The sequence below is a fragment of the Phyllostomus discolor genome, chromosome 3 (assembly GCF_004126475.2).
Source record: "Phyllostomus discolor isolate MPI-MPIP mPhyDis1 chromosome 3, mPhyDis1.pri.v3, whole genome shotgun sequence".
In the NCBI taxonomy this organism is placed as follows: Eukaryota; Metazoa; Chordata; class Mammalia; order Chiroptera; family Phyllostomidae; genus Phyllostomus; species Phyllostomus discolor.
The window spans coordinates 211,973,472-211,992,384 of NC_040905.2; the positions used below are offsets into that span (position 1 = coordinate 211,973,472).

An 18,913-nucleotide genomic window follows, 5' to 3' on the forward strand; every position below is an offset into this window, starting at 1 on the left:
TTACGTGGCCCAGCCAGGGGTCACACCTGTGCTCCACGATTCCACTCGCCTGCCTCTCACTGCACCACCTGACTTCCCATGGGAGCTGCCACACAGCTTTGATTGAAAAGTGCACAACTTTCCTGGCTGGTGTGGCTCTGGGGATTGAGCACCGGCCTGAGAACCCATGGGTCTCAGGTTCGATTCCCAGTCAGAGCACATTCCTGGGTTGCAGGTCAGGTCCTCAGTAGGGGGCGTGCAAGAGGCAACCACATATTGATATTTCTCTCCCTCTCTTTCTCCCCCCTTCCCCTCTGTCTAAATAAATAAATACATACATAAATAAAAAGAAAAGTGCACAACCTGCATTTCTGTGGAAGTTTGAAAGCAGGCTGGAGAAACCATAAGCACACACTATACACACCCATATGCCTCAGGCCTTGGAGGGGCAGGCGGAAGTCTGCCTGGCCCACTCTGGAGCTGGTGCTGCTGGTGCTGTCTGTCGTCGGTAGGTAAGGCTGTGAAGTGCAGGTTTGCCTCCGGTGCGGCTTGCTCCGTGGTGAACTCCTTAGCCTGAGCCTTGGGGATGGATACCTCAGCACTGAGTGATGACAATGGTGGATAAATAAGCCCATGGGAGGTTAGAACCAGAAGGCACACTGGAGACCCCTGAGGCCCGGGGCTCCAGAAACACTGCACCACTCACCTGGGACGAGTGACAAAGTGCGGATCCCCAAGTTTGCATGTGGACTGCGTATCAGGTACAGTTACAGTGCCACGTTAAAAACCCACGGGCGTGACGATGGCACTGTAGCTGTGTATGAGACTCCTTGCTCTCGGCAGATACCTACTGAAGCGTTTTGGGTCAAATACGACACTGTCTGCAGGTATTTTCAAAGTGATTCTCTGACGCACAGAAACTCGTGTGGCGAATACGGAGGACTAGCGACGCCGGGTAAAACCTACACGGGTTTTCACCGCACTTCTTTCAGCTTTTCTGAAGCTTTGAACGTTTTTCAAATAAACTCCGCAGGGAGGGAGGAGATATTTTAAAATGCAGATCCCCAGACCCCGTTTCCAGATATTCTGACGCAGTGAATCTGTGCTTTTGTGCTTCCCTTCATCCTGCTGCGCGAAGCTGGGCGCCATTGATCTCATTTAGCTCTAGACTCTCCTCCCTGCCTGTTTCATAGAGGAAAAAAACTGAGGACCCAAGAGGGGGAGTAATTTGAGAGCAACCAGTGGATTGCAAGGAACATCAGGTCTAAAGGGGGGATTCTGCCTAGGCTGGTGTGGCTCAGTGGATTGAGTGCCGGCCTGCGTACCAAAAGGTTGCCGGTTCGATCCTCAGCCAGGGCACATGCCTGGGCTGCAGGCCAGGTCCCCCAGTAGCGGGGAGTACGAGAGGCAACCAACTGATGTTTCACTCTCCCTCTTTCTCTGTCCCTTCCCCTGTCTAAAAATCTTTTAAAAAATAAATAAATAAAAACACAATAGAGGAGTCCTGGTTCATTGTGAAACATTTAGTGCTCTGTGCCGTGTGAATTCCACGAGGATAAATGGGTAGGGGCGGGGCGTGGGGGGGGTGGCTGCTGGGACGGTACTTTTGACTTGGAAGTCTAAACAGCCCTCTAGGGCCCCGTAACTTTTTAACACAAATGATGATCCTCAGGTTTTCTCACATCTATTTAAGAAAACTCTGAACTCCTCCACTTTAGTGGCCGCCAATAGTTTCCTCAAACAAACAAGGTCCACCTAGCACCGTTGGCGTCCCGTCGCCATGGAGACAGACCGTTCCATTTTTCCTCAAGGGGTGTTCTTGGTTTTCTCTCCTTTCCCCATCCGCATCATGGTGCCCAGAAGATGCTCGGAGCGAACGGAGGCACTTATATGGACCGATAACGTTTCCTGAAACAAGGGCGCGCCAGAGGCCGGCGCACCCCGTTCCCGAGGGAGACCGGTGTCTTGTGCCCACCCCGGGGTCCAAGTAGTGGGGTCCAAATAGTCGGCTCAGAGCTCGACTTGAGCCCCGCAGCCGGGAAGCGCGCCGCATCCAGACCCCAGGTCGACTCTCTGCGACCTCCAAGATGCCAGAAGCTAAGGGCTCCCGCCAGGACCTCACGTCATGGAAGAAGAAGAAGCAGCCGGTGCACCGTACAGTCAGTCAGATCTGCCCGCCCCCACGACGGCCGCTGACCGTGGCAGACATCCGGCCGGGCATGGAGAACGAGAGGCTGGGGGTCGTGCGCGATTCCATGTTTCAGAACCCGCTCATCCTCAAGGTGAGCTGCCCGCACGCCGCCACCCTTTCGCGCTCGCCCCCTCACTGAGCACCCACGCGGCCCGGGGTGTCCACGCATCCAGCCCTGGCACCACGTCTGGGTCCCAGCGCCGCGCTGGCAGCTCCAGCTCTGGTCCAGAGAGACCTGCACCCCCATGCGGCCACCGGCAGGTGGCATCCTCTCTGAACCTCAGCTTTCTCATCCGCGGAGTGGGATGATAACAACACTCATTAGAGGGAGTGATTGGGAAGATTGGTTGGGGTGGTCCCTGCGGGACCCCTGGGACGGCACCTGACACCCAGTGAGCCCGCAGTGTTGGCTGCCGCGGTTTCCGGGAGCCTGACTGTGCGCCCACAGGGTGACAGGTCACACACACCCGACTATATCCTCACCCACCCCCTGCCGGCCCTCCCAAGGCGCAGGCCCCCTCCCCCCTTCCCCCTGCATGCTGGGCTGCTACCACGCAGTGAGCGCGCTCTCTCCTGGAAGTACCACTTTTCCGTTCGATCAAACCTCACCCAGAGGTGCCACACGAAGGCACAAGGGTGAATCTGGGCCCTGGGAGGTCCGGCAGGCGCGACTGAGGGAACCGAGGTTTCCAGCCAGATCGCGTCTCTGTTTACTGCACGTTCCCTCGTTTAATCTCGTTTCCGGAGCGGTGGTCACCCAGCACCCAACCCTTTCCCAGGCCCCGGGAAAAGTCAAAAGTCAAACTGAGACTTGGCTGCTGGGGAGCGTGTCACGCCGCAATTTTGTCTCGCGCCACTGGAGGGCAGCGTGCTGCTAGAAATGCGCGCAGTCCCCAGCTGTCTGCGGTGCATGACGCAGGCGGCCACTTGGACTCAGTACGCCAAGTGGCGGGGGTTGGAGCCTACAGGTTTTTGTCCGTGGTTTGGTTTGGGGGGACACAGGGAACCTGGGTTTTCTTAACATCGTGCTAGAATTAGCTGAGTTACTGAGAGTCCTGTGAAAACATGGACTCTCCCCTCTTGCCTTCCCCAAACCACGCCCCGGGGCCTGCGTCTGGGGAAGCGTCCTTCTCCCCCAGGGAACAAGGTCCTGCTCTTACTTCCGGGTGAGAAGAGCCACTCCCCTCGGACAGATGGGACAGACAGATGGGGTTCACCGCTCTGGGGTCCAGGGGAGAACCGAGCCCCCTCTCTGATCAGCTAGCGTCAGGCTGCTGCTTTCACCAAGGCAGTCAGTCACCGCGGGCCCCTTCTTTCCCAAACGGAAACGAGGCCATTCCGGAGTCCCTGTTTGCCAGGGCCAATTAACGGTGCGCAACGCCCACCTCAGGCTCTGTCATGTGCTCTCATGCAACACGTTAAGTATGTGCATATGCACGAATGTTAGACATATACATTTACATATATGGGTACATATATATATATACATGCAAGGCCTGTCCCCCATAAGTCCAGCCATTGTTAATGTCATGAGAACGGTTGGCATGACATCGATGTAACCTGGAGCCGAGGCGCGTGGGCTGGAATGCGCATGCGTGAACAATGACAACCTCACTGTACTGGCCAGTGGGGGCGGTAGACGCCGTTGCATGAACGTGTGTGCTGTGTGGCTGTCCCATTCCAAGTGACTGAGCCAGTGGAGCTTCACATCTGCATCAAATTCCGTGTTGAGCTTGAACATTCCTCCATGGAAACGACTCAGGTGACTCAGGGGGTTTCAGGGACAGCGCAGTGAGTGCAGCGCAAATGAAAGTGCAGCCCAAACCCTTCAAAGGTGGTGGAGAATCTGCGGGGAGTGAGCCACGTTCTGGAAGGCCTGGGACAAGGGGACACCCGAGGATGGTGAACGTGTGTGGGCTGCAGTCGACAGAGATCGGCGACTGACAGGCGAGAACTGGAAGCTGATCCAGGGATTCCAAAAACTACGGCATCCGAGATTTTAACGCGGGATCTTGGCGTGAAACCTGTTGTGGCAAAATTACTTCCACGGCTCCTGCTACCAGAGCCGAAGGAACATCGCACTGCAGTTGCTAGTGGCCTGGTTCAAACCGCTACCAGTGAGTCTGGTTCCTACCAGTGAACCAGAGCTCCCCGAGAAGCCCGTAACTGACATGGACGGAGGCAGTGCTGTCCCGTGTACAACGTTTCTTGTATCCTCTTCAGCAAGTGTCCCTGTTTCTCACAGTCCATGGCTGCATGCCATCTGGACAGGCCTCATGCATGTGTACGCGTGTACATCTGTACTGTACACAGACACAGTTTCTGGGTTTTAAGTAAAGTAAAATATGTAAGTAGAATTGCCATTTTCTCCTCTTGCTTCCCGGCTCCGTTTCAAGGACAACATTTGGCCTCTGGATGGCACTAGCTGAACAGCTTCCAGGACAAATTCAGTCCCCGGTGTGTGGGCCTGAATTGAGGTTCGGAAAAGGTGCCGCTGTCCGACTGATGATGAGGGGTTTGTCCTCAGGGTGGGACACCAGCCCTGGTGTGGACGTCTGCATGGCAGGGGCTGTGTCCAGGCGCTCGCTGCAGCGGCCCCCAGCTCGTCCCCATTGGGGCACCCAGGGGCCAGGGGGCCTTTCCTTCTCCCTCCCTCTCCCCAGTTCTTATGGGCCATACGCACTTCCCGTAGCAGCTACAATTGTGCCCACATTTCCACAGTCACTGCAGCCACGGGACTTCCTACCAGAACCTGACCTAAGTGAACGCTGCAGGGACACTGACAGGGAGGAGGACCCTCGACCGTCACACCTCCCAGACCCCCGTTTCCTAACGGGCTCCCTGAGGCTACCTGCAGCGGGCTCTTTGCTCAGGGTCCTGGCATAACAAACCCTGGCTAGAAGTGATATTCCCTGCCCCCGCTCAGCATGATTTTTACCATTTCGGACAGCTTCCTATATTAAAAAAATATTTTTTAATTGTAAAGAAACTTTAGGCTTTTCAGTTTTCAAGAAAAGGAGAAGAACCCTGGCAGTTAGCTCAGTGGGTTAGAGTGTCATCCAGATACGCCAAGGTTGAGGGTTTGATCCCCAGTCAGGGCTCATACCAGAATCGACCAATGAATGCACACATAAATGGAACAACAAATCAATTTCTCTCTCTCTCTCTCTCTCTCAAATCGCTAAGTAAAATTTTTTTAAAAGGAGAAGATCGAAAATATTCAAGATTGTGGAAGCTTTTTAAAAATAACCTTTAAAAAATTAATTTCAGCCCTGGCTGGCATAGCTGAGTGGATTGAGTGTGGGCTGCGAACCAGGCATCGCAGGTTCGATTCCCAGCCAAGGCACATGCCTAGGTTGCAGGCCATGGCCCCCAGCAACCGCACATTGATGTCTCTCTCTCTCTCTCTCTCCCCTCTCTAAAAATAAATGAAATCTTTTTAAAAAATTAATTTCAGAGAGTGAGAGAGAGACATACATTTGTTCTTCCACTTATTTGCGCACTCATTGGTTGATTCTTATGTGTGCCCTGACCGGGGATCGGGCCCGCAACCCTGGGGTATCTGGACAATGCTCTAACCAACTTAGCTACCTGGCCAGGGCTAAAACATCTTTTAAAAAATAATAGGTTTCTTAAATTGTTTTTGTGACCTGGCCTGTGGGTTTCTTCATTGTGCCACATCAGTTTTGGTTTGGGCTAAGTCTGAACTTGAAGGTCGCATTTCTGTTGGAAGAATAAAACCCCTTAGAAAGTGGTCCTTCGTTCCACCATGCCGGGGGCTGCTGCTTGGGCTGTTCCCTCCGGCGAGCAGGATCAGGGATTTTTTTCCCATCTGCAATGCAGGCAAGCTGCCTGAACAAACCCAGCACCGCTATTTCACAGCCGCGGGGTTTACCCGGACAAACACACGCCAGTTACTCAGGCACAGGTCTGCAAGATGCTACAGTAACCAGGCGAAAAGTGGAAAACTCAGACATGCAAGTGGGTGTTTCATCAGCAGATGCTCCACAAACATCCGCCTCGTTTAAACCCAAGCCAGCCGGTTATCAGCGAGACTCATCGAGTCAGTGGGTGTTTATGCGGTCACAAAGAGATGGAAATGCGTTCCGTTAGAAAGAGCTTCTACCCGATTATATAAAGCGATGGGCTGTTAGCCCGTATTCCTTCAAATGTGACTCTCTGGGAAGAATGAAATTAGGCAGAAAAAGAACCAAGCCTCCCCCGCCGGATGCTCAGTTCCCGGAATGCTGTGACTCGACACAGGACCCCGCCACGAGGGCCCCCCACGCAGCCTGTCAGGGTGCGCCCTGCTGCCAGCGCAGTTACAGGGAGAGGCTGCTGGGTTTGCTGCACTGACAGCCTCGGATCCGCCGTCGCCCGAGAGGCAGGCAGGCAGGCGTGTACCGGGGTGGAATTTATGGAATCCAGCGCCCTGAGAAAGCACAAACGACCATGGCACCCGACTTTTTTTATAATTTATTAATGATTTTGTTTTAACGTGGTGCTTGTGTCTCGAGGAAGAAGAGGTGTGTGCATTTGGAAAACAGGGTCATAGTATCACGTCACGGAGGGAGGGCTGCAGACGCCTAGTCCAAGTCCTTCCTGAGGAGAGTGAGGCCCCGAGGGGCAGACTCATCCAAGGAGCCGCTGGGAACGGGTTGAAGAAGTGGGATGAGACTCGCGTCCCCCGACCTCCGGCCCCGTGCTTTCGGCCACGGTGAACTCACCGCAGCCCAGAGGGGGCACGTGCACACAGCCAGCTGGCGGACGTGCCTACCGCAGCGTCTGACTCCCGGGTTCCCTCTCTCAGCATTCCTCCCTGAGCGCGTTCTCCTAATTTCTCGGGACTTGTTGGCTGCTAAGAAATATTTATCGAGTGTTTACTAAGCGCCCCGCACCATCCTAAGCTTCCTTGGGGGCACAGAAACACGTCAAGAACTCAGCCTTTCCCCACAGGGGTTAACTATTTAGCTGGGGGGGGGGCGGAGTATTTATATGTCATACTGTGTGCACATGTATATTGCACATATATGTCGCTTAACACAGCACTACCCTAAAGCGAGCTCTCAGAAAGGTTGTCTGAGTTTTTTTGTCTGAATTTTTTTAGAAAGGCTAGAAATGCCTTTTAGACATTCAAGTGGAAATGTGAACTTTTTAAAAAAGATTTTATTTATTTACTTCTAGAGAGGGAAGGGAGGGAGAAAGAGAGAGAGAGAGAAACATCAATGTGCAGTTGCTGGGGGCCGTGGCCTGCAACCCAGGCATGTACCCTGACTGGGAATCGAATCTGCGATGCTTTGGTTCTCGGCCCACACTCAATCCATTGAGCTATGCCAGCCAGGGCAGGTTGTCTGATTTTTGTGCGCACACATGCGGCACCCCTGCACATTTCAGACGAGCCGCACGACCCAGAAGGGCTGAGATCTTGGGGAGGGTGCCCCGCGCAGGACGTGGAGGCTCCGCGAGGACACAGGCCTGGGGCTGGACCTTGAGGAGCGAAGCAGGAGAAGCAGATGAGCAGGGGACTGAAGGAACCTCAGCCCTCTGGGCCACGTGGGTGCCCATTTCTAGATCCCGGGTGCTCACAGGCGTCCACCCACGCCCGTTCGGTTCGTGAGACGCGGCGCCGCTCCTGGGGTGGTTATCGTCGCCCACGCCGGGGAGCACGTACTTACAGCCAGTGGGCTCCACCTGCGTGCGCTGCCAAATTAGGAACCGCACCACGCCGGCTAGCAGCTGGGCGTGTCTTGTGGACACCGATGCCGCGCGGCATTGACGCCGAGACACGCGCAACGACGGCGGGCAGACGAACACGCAGTTGTGCAAGGAGCCTAGCATAGGTCAGGGTTTTTATTACATTCGAGTGAACCGTGAAAATGTTGCATTCAGCTTTCTCCATGGAAGAGCAGACATGGCTGACCGCGCACCTCCGGCCACACTGAGTGGTGACGTCACAGGAGGGCGGGAACCTTAGGGAGGGGGCGTAACCTCAAGTCGGGCCCCGCCCTGGCGGCCGGCCAGTGGGTCGGCTTCGTGTTTTCAGAGGGCGCCGTGGGTTCGTCTATCCTCGCAACCTTCTCTCTCGGCCCTCGTTTTCTTTTCCAGTCAAAGCCCCCCCTTTCCAGCGCCCATTCGTCCACACAGGCCGGTTCCGAAGGCCGGCCTGCGCCCTCCCTGGCCTTTCACTGCCTTCCTCTGCGTCTCTCTGTTAAGGGGGGCTCTGCTAGTGATGATGAGGCCTGGGGGTCGGGCTTCCTCCCCTCGAGCTCAGCCCCCTCTGAATCGGGGGCTCTCAGACCATAGCGGGGGCTGCGGAGGCCGTTCCCCCGGAAAGAATTCTGAGTCTGGGGTGAACAAGTCAGCAGTCGCTCCCAGCACTTTCCAGAATCTTCCAGGCTCAATTATTGTTCACATCCGGCTGCTTTTCCTTTCCGTGAACGACAGCCTTTCCTGGATTCGCACCTGGCCCCGGGGACGAAACCCGCCGCCCGCTTTCTCTCGCAGTGGTTCTCAGCTGCCCCTCGGCCCCCAGAAGCGCCGTGTTCTCCCGTGGTGTCTGCTGCGCGTTGCTCTTTAAGAATATGCATCTCTACCTGCTTTAAAAGTGCAGCAAAAAGGGAACTCAACTCATGTCCTAGAGAAAACGGTAGCACGGGGGACCCCGAGTCGTTGTCTGTTATTTGGGTTGACTCGTTTTGGGGTGTTTGTTCTGTTTTTGCACAAAAACCACGGTGAACGTGTCATCAGCAGGGAGGACTGTGACCAAGTGCGGGTCTCTCTGGACCTTCATGCAGGACAGTGTGTGGGCGGGCGCCCCACTGCCTGCAGCCCTGGCCACCGGCTCCGTGAATCCTCAGCCCCAACTGCAGGCCCGGGGTTCCTGTTCCCGGACCCTCCGGCTGATTGGGCAAAAATGAGCAAAGGCACAGAAGGTCACAACTGTGGCACGATCTGGTTGGTTTTAATGTCTATTGAAAATGTGGGTGCTTCTTGCCAGACCTCTGTATTGTAGGGGGAAAGCGAGCTTTTGATGACCCTTGGTAACAATTCGACTTTCAGTGAAAACCCTCCCAGACTCTCCTCTCTAGCTCCTGAATCACGTAAATGAGGACCGTTTGAACGTGTGCAGGCCGGAGCTGTTGATTCCATACAGCCACAAAAAATACAGCAATGAGCCCTGGCTGGTATGGCTCAGTGGACTGAGTGCCGGCCTGTGAACTGAAAGGTCGCTGGTTCAATTCCCAGTCAGGGCACATGCCTGGGTTGCGGGCCAGGTCCCCGGTGCGGGAGGCACAAGAGGCAACCAGCTAATGTTTCTCTTGCATGTCGATCTTTTTCTCCCTCTCTTTGTCTCTCCCCTCTCCTCTCTCTAAGAAATAAATAAATTCTTTAAAAAATAATACATAGCAATGAGTTGCTTGCCCAGGCACATTCAAAACTGCAGCCACTGCCCGAGAGAGAGGCCGGCACAGCAGCGCAGCTGGCAGGCCTTGGAGCTGCCGGGTCTTGGCCTCGTTGGGCCGCCTGTGAGGCTGCTTCCTTCGGAGCCTCCGTCCCTGCTCTGTAAAATGGGCCAATAGCAGCTGGCTCCTAGCCGTGGAGAGCCAATGAGACGGCAGGGCCGGGAGGGCCCTTCGCAGTGGGCGGGGTTGTCATTTTCCATAGCCAGGACCCCGCTGTTCCTTTCTCACTACTGACTGAGTACATGTTATCAGTCCGAACTTGTAACATAGGTTCCTAGTGAGACACACCCACCCGGTGCTCACTTTTCTCCCCTTTGTGTTCCCATTGAAGAACGCCATCACCCACCCAGCTCACGTTTCCCTCGACCGCGTGGACCGGAGCAGAGGGGTGCACCCTGGCCCTGGGGGGAATGGCCCGCTCCCTGGCTCTCCTGGGGGTTCTTGCCTCCCTCTGAAGGGTGTGACAGCGGCTGACTTAAACGAGGCACTAATGCTTGGAGGAGATTACGACAGAACATCATCACAGATAAAAGTAGGGTACATTATGCTAGAATTAGACCGGTGGTTTTTAGTTGAGGGGGTAATTTTGCTCCCCAGGGGGCATCTGGCCATGTCAGGAGATATTTATCACAGCTCAGGATGGGGTGCCCCTGGCATCCAGTGGGTAGAAGCCGGGGATGCTCCGGTCAGTGTCGTACAGCGCCCAGGGTGCCCCCCCAACCAGGGAATCATCTGACCCCGAGTGTCCGTAGTGCTGAGTGGAGAAACCCGGACCCAGAAAACACAAACACGAGGAGAATTCACTTAGTTCACCCTGCTCCAGGGGCGCTGAAAACCTCATACAAGGATTGTAGAGATGGGCTGGTTCTGTTTTAATGCTTCTGTATCTCCCTCCCCCATACATTGTGCTGCTATTTTGAACCTACCCTGCCGACTCCGCTTTCTGAATCCATTTCCTTCCCCTCAGTTGTGGCTTCCATAAGACTTCTGGCTTTGGTCTGGGGCTTGTCTGTCTCCAGCCTCACCCACCTCATAGTTTAAAAAGACAGAAAGCACCTCCAGCAATCCGTAGAGTGGCTCAGTAATTCACCAGGTAAACCAGTTAGCACAGGGCTGGGATGTTGAGTAACCTGACCGCCATGCAAGCTGGGTCTCCCCGGTCCACCACCTTCCAAGGGCTGAGTTTGGTTTTGTTTTCTTTTCCTCAGCATGACTCCATCGGCGCCGGAAAGGGAAAGGGTTTGGTGCAGGAGGAGTTAAACTCACGGGGGGACCAGTGCCCCACCGCAGCCCTGACCCCGGGGCACTGACCACAGCGCGTCAGGGAAGCGAGCGAGCGCCCTTCCTAAAGAAAACAGCCATGTCTTTCCACCCAGTAATGTCAAGGCGCAACAATGTCGAGGCACTTGGGCCAAGAAGCTGACCGCCGTGGGTCAGCGAGCAGAAAGGGCGACACGGCCGCCCGCAGCGGGGAGCAGGGCCCCCCAAAGGCGTTGCAGGAAACCCAGGAGGAGCCCCAAAGAGGCGTTTCTGACCTTTTGTAGAGACCAAACAACACACATTTGGGAGACGGATGAACCCAGAAGCCAACGAGACAAACTTGTCCGTGTCGCTCGAAATCTTTTGTGTTTGTCCCGGACGGTGAAAGTGGAGACTCAGAAGCGCTTTGATTCCAAGGTCAGGCGTCATGGAAGGCTGCCCGCTCGCTGCTCGCTGCCATTTGTAGCCAGTAGCATAGTGTCCAAGTGTCGCCGAGGCACCAGAGGAAGAGCCCCAGGCGCGGCAGCCTCCCTCGAAGACGGGGCGCCCGGCCCCACGGAGAGAGGAGGGCTCGTGGCCGAGACATTGCACCGGAGAGACCTAGAAAGTTTCCTGGCAGCTCCGTTGGTCAGTTGTACCGAACCAGAGTGTTTTTGGCCACAAGGCCACGTTAGAATGCCGTATTAATGATCCCATTACATAGAATTGCATCCACTCTTCGCTCTGTCTCCCGAGACACTGTTAAGAACAGAGAAGCTGGCTATTTGTGTATGTATTTCGGCATGCTTTGTGGACGGTTGGTGAGCCCGTCAGCCCGTGAACACGGATTAACCGGATACTTACCATGTGCAAGGCACTGGTGGGGACACGAGAGGTTTCGGACTTGGTTTCTGAGGAGTCTGTGGGCCGGTCCAGGGAGAACCAGGCTGTGCACATGAAACCCAATAGTAAAAGCGACTGCAGGTGGAAGGAGAGGGGATGAGAGGCAAATGCCATGTTTAGGAGCGAAGGTGAGAGCCAGGCTGGGGCAGCTGGGCTGGGCTGCGGGGCGGGCTGACCCCAGAGGGTGGACAGGGGAGGGAGGGACGCCCGGAGAGGGGCTGGCCCGGGCAAAGGCGCAGCTGCCCACGTGGGTGAGAGGTTTCCAGTGGGAACGGACAGCGCTAGGATTCCTGTGAGCACCACGAAGGAGGGAGCAGGGCGTGCATTCGTGTTCTCCCCGCTGGAATTCACAGGCACCTTTGAGTGCCTGCTGTGTACCAGGCACCAAGAATACGGGGGATCAACATGCATGTAGGCCTCCAAGGCAAGGAGGGACCTGGGACTTTGGGGGTTGCAGGGACGCTTCAGGGAAGGCAAGTGCGGAGAAGAGGCTGGTCAGGGAGTGAGGCCGCCCCTGGTGGGGTGCCCGGTCCCCCAGAGAGAGACCTGCAGGGCCTGGGGCAAGGGGACTACACAAGGCCGAGAACAAAGGGCTGAGTGACCCCCGACATCAAGAGCAGGCGCACAGGGCCAGCACCTCCCTCCCTGCATGGATGGGGACAGCGCGTCCATGGGGACACGTGCCTGATGGCAGGACGCGGCAGCGTGGTGGCCGCCTCTGCTGGATGGGCTGCATCAGACGCATCCCGGTTTCCTACCGGGCAGCAAGTTCGAGTGCCAATTGGTGGGACACGTGTGACAGTTTAGGATTAGTGGCTGTGATTTCTTTGCTCTTTGCAAGCAAAACGAGCCCCCGATCTGTCACACTCCGAATTTTCACCAAGTCCTTCGTGTGGGAACCCGCTGGCATGCTTCCGGGGGTCCCTCGGCCTCCCGAGCTCTGTGAGCTGGCACCGAAGACTGGTTGCTCTGCAGGCACCCAGTGGGCACACACTCGGAGGGTTAAGCCAGTCTTTCAAAAATTCCCCTTCCAAAAGCAAAGCATGTGCCTGGCATTTTGGGAGGCTCCGTCTTTTCTCAGGCAGCGGCTTGCTCTCTGGAGGTGGACCCTCCCAGGACCACCTGCATGGTGCTCCCTGGCCTGACTTCCCGGAGTGGGAGGAGGAGGCTGGGGCTGGACTCTGGGCTTTCAGGGAGCTCCTGGCTGAGCACCCCCGTCCCTGTGCCAGCGGACAGCCGCAGCCTTCCAAGGACAGCCTGTGTACCAGGCACTGTGCTGGCCCTCCTTCGTCACCAGGCCCCTTAAGTCTTTGCAACAGGCCTAGGAGACTGCCATTCCCATTTCACAGATGGGGAAGCTGAGGCTTATTAAAAGTTACCCAAGTGGTCCAGAGTCAGCTGGCTAATGTGCGAGGAGCCAGGCTTCCAGCCAGTTCTCCAGAGCCCGAGGTCACCACCACTACACATGTCCAAAGATCTGAGCTCAGAAAGACCCAGTCACATGCTCAAAAAGTCACACAGGGGTTGGATGCAGAGTGCGGGGCCTGTGCGCACCCACAGGTTGCTGTGGTCCTAACATTTGTGCCACACTGTCCGTCACCCCGGAGACTGCTTGGTCCTGATGGGAGAGAGGGATCCAGGGCAGCTCCATCCCTCTAAAGGCCCCACTGCAACAGAGGTGCGCCCTCTGCTCCCACAGAGCCCGCAGTCCAGCCCAGCGCATGGGCAGCAGCACGCACGCGCATCTGGACGTCGGCCATACAAGGCTGAGATGACAGGGCCGGGGCTGTGGGCCAGGCCTCCCGGAGCGCTGCAGGCGTAGAGGATGGCCTGTGGTCTGGGGGGGTCAGGAAAAGCCCCAGTGGGGTTGCTGGGAGGCCCAGCGGGACTCAGCTACGTGGAGAGGAGAGGGAAGGTCACTTTAGACATAGAACCGTCCAGACGAGGCGAGACACCAGGCGCCGTGAGCTTGGGTGTGTTGGGAGGACGGGTCTGGAGGGAGCCTGGCGGGAAGAAGGCATCACGTGGGGCAGCTTACGGAGCCTGCACTTCAGTTTCAAGAAGAGACAAGACCCAAAGAGCGAGGGAGCACGGATGCTTGCTTTCCCACGGCCGCCCGGCGCTGAGGTTAGAGACGTGCGTGTCTGCATCCTGGCAGCCAGGGTGGCTGGGGGCGAATGCCATGGGGTGGGGGGGCTGTCCAGAATGGCCTCGCCCCTTCAAAGGGAAGGGGTCCCCCTCCTCTCCTCCCCACCCCCCTAATCAGCGAGAGCAAATTGTTATCAGATTAGCGGCAGCAAAGAAAAGCACAGCCCGCACCCTCGCAGTTAGTTAGCATTTAGATAGCCTGGGCCGGGGCCCACACAACAGGCATCAAAGCGGGGCTCCGGCAGCCGCGGGGATTAATTCCTTTAACCAACAGGCCCGATCTGGCCTCGCTCCTTACCCGGCCTCGTCGGCGTGGGTGTGGGAGGCGATTGAAGATTACGCCATTTAGGCCTTGCCCTGTTTTCCGCCGGAGGCAGGGCTGTGGAGTCGCTCGGAGACCCGTCAATACTCTGTGGCCTGAGGTTCTAATTCTGCTTCATTTAAACTTCATCAACTTTTCCAATCAAGTGGAAGGATTCGAAATAGGCTCTGTGAGCCGAAAGGCCCGCTTCCCTTTGTCAGATAATTTATTCTGTTTTCTTCCCCCCCCCCCCAACCCACCCCGTCCTGCTTTCTCTCTGCAGCCTCGCTCCGGAGCCCCCCTCCGCCCCCTCCGCATCCCAGTGCCGAAAATGAGATTACAGTATTTAAATGACTATGATAATCAACCTGGGGACCGGGAGCTGGGATTGAGGTTAATTTTTCTTAGCAGAACAAAGGAGCGGGATGCCCTTGGGGACAGGAAGGTGCAGTCTGGGTTCCTGGCTTGTGTTTTCCTCCCCTGAAACTGCAGTTTTAGGAGTCTTTTCTTGTTACTCACTAGGCGCCGGGTGTGTGATTCTTAACGGCGGCGGCCCCTGAGAGGGCAGAAATGTAATTTTGCCCCGAATCAGCCAACGGCCTTCAATCAACAATTTTAATGGGAAAAAATAAAAGCCGCGTATATGATAGGAGTACAGATCTAATGAAAGGGCGATCATTTACCTTATTTATTTTTAAACACGCCGGGAGTCATGTCCCACTGCGCGCGAACGAGTAATTACAGCCACTCGGTCGGCCCGCGCGCTTCCCAAGGAAGGGGCCTCGTCACGGAGCCGGCCTCCTCCCTGGCAGCTCTGCCGCCATAACAGCCGAGATTTTGTCATGTTCCGGCTAATTGGAAACAGGGTCATTATACCAGTGAACACCGACATGAAAGCGACTTGTTCGACTGGTACCTGTAGCCCGCGCCGGCGCCCGTCCCCGCCGGCCCCCCCACCCCACGCCAGCCCCGCCTGGAGAACCGAGGGAAAATCAAAATACGTCCGTTTCTTTGTCTCCCCTCGCTATCTTGTCAGGCCTGTTTTACACGCCGCCACCCAAGGTCGTCTTTTATTTGTGTCGGGAGAGAGGATTTGACAAGTTCAGCGCGCGGCGTTCATTTGGCAAGGCGCATTTCTCCTCCCGGTTTTGAGCAGGGAGCGAAACCACCCTTCGGCAGAGCGAGCCTCCTCGTTTTTGGGCAGGCTCGTTACGAGAGAGGGGGGTCGCAGGACTCTGCTTCCTCCCTCGAGCCTGCAAAGGGTAACGCTTTTTTTTTTTAATTTAAAAAAAAGTAGGATTGGGTTTCCAGCCGCAGCCAGCCTCGGTGGCGGGGAGTGAGAGACACCCCAAGGCCTTCCGGCGGGGATGCCTCCTATCCCGCTCCCCGCCCTGCCCGCACCGCCCGCCCGCCCCCAGTTATTAATAGGCTGGAATAAATTGTTCCTCTGCTATATTATAATGACTCTGTTTCCGACCCGCTTTAAACTGTGGGAGAGTCTCTGACAGTTATCTGCATTTGCAACGCAAAATATTTAATAACCGGCGTCTGAAGGAGCAGCAACACCCACGAGCAACCTTATTTGTGAAGCGTGAAGCCCCCCCCCCCCCGACGCCCCCCACGCCCCACATCCACTTCCTGTCACTGTTCTCCGGGAAAAGAAGACTCCGTCGCCCTCTGTGCCCCCAAAATTCACTGGGGGCGTTGGTCTATGGTGACATTTTTCTTTCTTAAAGCAAATATTGACTCACCGTGGGGAAATTAAAACTCCATTAGGCATCGCTACATTGTACAGCAGGCCGCAGTACAAACCGTCAAGCTGCTATTAATTGGCTTCTTCCTCGGGAATAATGCGGGGAGGGCAGAGGGGAAGGGGAAGGAGAAGACGGATTTAAACTCTGATTTCTTCAGACGACACCGGCGACCCCAGCCAAGGTGATCGTTACAGGGTGAGTCAGCGGAACATAAAGAGGAGGCTGCCTAACCACGGAAGGGACTTATCAGTTACACGAAGCCCTTGGTGCGTCACTTCCAGGCTGGGGACCGTGCGTCCCTGCATCCGGAGACACGCCGGTCAGCCTCGCCCCGAGAGCCACAGCATCTCAGGGCAGGCTCCCCCCTGGGGGCAAGGCGCTTTCTCCCCCGAGAGGAGAGGAGAGGAGGCGCCCCTTCCGCCTGCTCACTGCGCCCTGCCCACCTCGCACGCTCTGCCTTACCGCCCACCGTCGCCTCTGTCCCCAGCTCTGCCCCTGGTGCCGCCTGAGCCCCACCCGCTGCCCTGGGGCCGCTCTGGTCATTCCCAAGCCTAGCGACTTTGCCCTCTGCTTCCTCGGCGAGGACTGCGGAAACGCGTGGCTGTGGCCTGGGTGGCCGTGGCCTGGGTGGCCGGAGATGGAGGTGTCGGCGGGGCTGGCTTCTTCCAAGGCTGCGAGGGCGGGTCTGTTACAGAACAAACAAGGGGGGCCTGGGACGATATACTATTACCGAAAGAAGCCCCTAGGTCTGTTATGTCCGCCGCCAGAGGAAAGACGTCTCTCAATGCCAGAGATTTGTGAAAAGGAAAGGAAACGTTTATTTAATGCCGTATAGACGTAAAGTAGGGACCTAATGTCTTCACCAAAAATCCTAAAGTCCCTTAAAGCACCCACAAACAGACACAGTCCTTCCTTCCTTCCCCCTTTGTCCAGTCCAGAGTACCGTATCTCCTAACGCTGCGGGGGTCCCTACTCTGGCAAAGGCATGTGGTCCTCTCTCCCCGGACCACGGGGGTCCCCACTCTGCCAGAGCCGCGTGGTTCTCCCTCTCAGGGCTGCGGGAGTCTTCACTCTGCTAAAGCTGTGTGGGTCTCTCTTGCAGGGCTGCGCATGGCTCTCCCCCTCCAATGGCTGCCGCATCTCGGTTTAAATCCCGGCGCCAATCTTCCTCTGCAGCCCCATTCCCGGCTCCTCTCACAATTGGCTACAGCTGCCAGATTCTGGGCAGGTGTGGCCCTGTGGTGTGGAGCCAATTGTCTCCAGGCTCTTCTGGATCTTATTACAGATCCCTATTTGGGGCTCCCCTCTCGGCTGCACCCTGTTACAGGTCTATTACAGGCCTGCCTCTTCGGCTTCAAGGCAGTTGCCTCTGTATTCACATGGCCCTCTTCCTACGTATGGGTCTGTGTCCAAATGTCCCCTTTTTGTGAGGACATCTGTCATACGGGATGAGGGGCCCACTCTATGATGACCTCATCCTAACAAATCACCATTGCCTTATGGCCAAACCAGCTCACACTCAGGTCCTTGGGGTTAGACTTCAACGTGTGACTGCTCGGGGCGTGGGTCATGGTCTGTGGTCCATGAGGTGAGGTGAGCATGACAGGCAGTCACTGGAGTGGCATCCAGCCCGTTGACCTTGAGGCCGCCGTCTTGATGGGGACTGTGGGTATGGCAAGCACTTAGAGCTCTGTGGTGTCCTCTCCAGCGTGGTGTGGCCCACCCACGGGTCAGCAGTCACGCACAGCCCTGTGTTCTCTATGGGACTCTTGTCATTGGTATTGAACCCTAACCCTTAACTGAGCAGCTTCACTAGCCGTCATAAGGTGCTTCTGAGGGCAGACCTTACGCCATACTTCTCTTTCTGTCCTACGGAGTTATTTATCCCTCCTCCCTTCCCTCCTTCCTTCCATCCATCCTTCCATCACCCCACCCTCCCATCCCTCCTCTCATCCATCCACCCTTTAATCCATCCATCCTTCCTTCCGTCCACCGTCCACCCATCCATCCATCCTTCCATCCAACCATCCATCCATCCATCCACCCATCCATCCATCCACCCATCCTTCCTTCCATCCATCCCTCCAACCATCCTTCCATCCACCCACCCATCTACCCATCCTTCCTTCCATCCCTCCACCTATCCATCCACCCATCCATTGTTTTAGCGAACAAATACTTCAGCAGTGACCAAATCTCCATCATTTGTGCCAGGCACTGACTAGGCAGGCATTGGAGAGACGCTGGTGAGCAAAATTCCACATGATCTCTATTCTTGTCTACCTGGGCAGATAAGCATTAATCAAAGAGTCACACGTAAGTGGAAGAGTGCCAGTGTAATGAGAGTGAAGGGGAAGTTCAGGGTGCATCTAACTGGGAGATTTCATGTGACTGGGGGAGACAGGGATGACTTCTTGGAGAAAGTGAAAACCGAGCTGAGAATGGAATCCACGAGGAAAGGAAGCGGGTGAGGCTTGTGAAGGAGAAGTTCAAGGGCATTGCCGGCACCTAGGAGAGCCTGTGCAGAGAGCCCGGGAAGGGAGAGAACGTGGTGACCCGAGGCACTGAGGGGGCCTTGAGGGGCTGGCTGTGGTGCGGGAAAGAATGGTAGGGGGCGAGGGCCGGGGCTGCTGGGGCAGGGCCATGCTGGGCCTCGTGGGGGGCCAGTTAAGGAGACAGACCTCCAGCCCAAGAGTCGTGGGAGCCAGCAAGGGTGTTTGAGCAGAGGCTGGGACTGGAGGCCGAGGGACATGGTCATATTGGTGTTACAAACGCCCAGCGTGGAGTGTGGATGGAGGGTCTTGGGGCAGCATCAGTCGTTGAGGGGCGAGAAAGAGACGAGCCTACGTGGGGTGGAGGGGACGAGAACTGTAGGGCCATGTAGAGGGCAGACCCATCGGGACCGGGCAGCATGGGGGTGCATGTGCATATGGGG

At 56.2% G+C, this 18,913-nt stretch overlaps 1 protein-coding gene across 1 annotated transcript in view; it reads left to right on the forward strand.

Moving 5' to 3' along the window:
- The first annotated feature begins 1,870 nt into the window (after nt 1–1,870).
- Nucleotides 1,871–18,913, forward strand: part of CFAP77 (cilia and flagella associated protein 77) — a 98,589-nt gene continuing 81,546 nt past the window's right edge. The window contains exon 1 of the mRNA XM_028532005.2: nt 1,871–2,261. Coding sequence (XP_028387806.1) covers nt 2,067–2,261 — 195 coding nt within the window. The 5' untranslated portion in view covers nt 1,871–2,066. The remainder of the gene's footprint in view (nt 2,262–18,913) is intronic.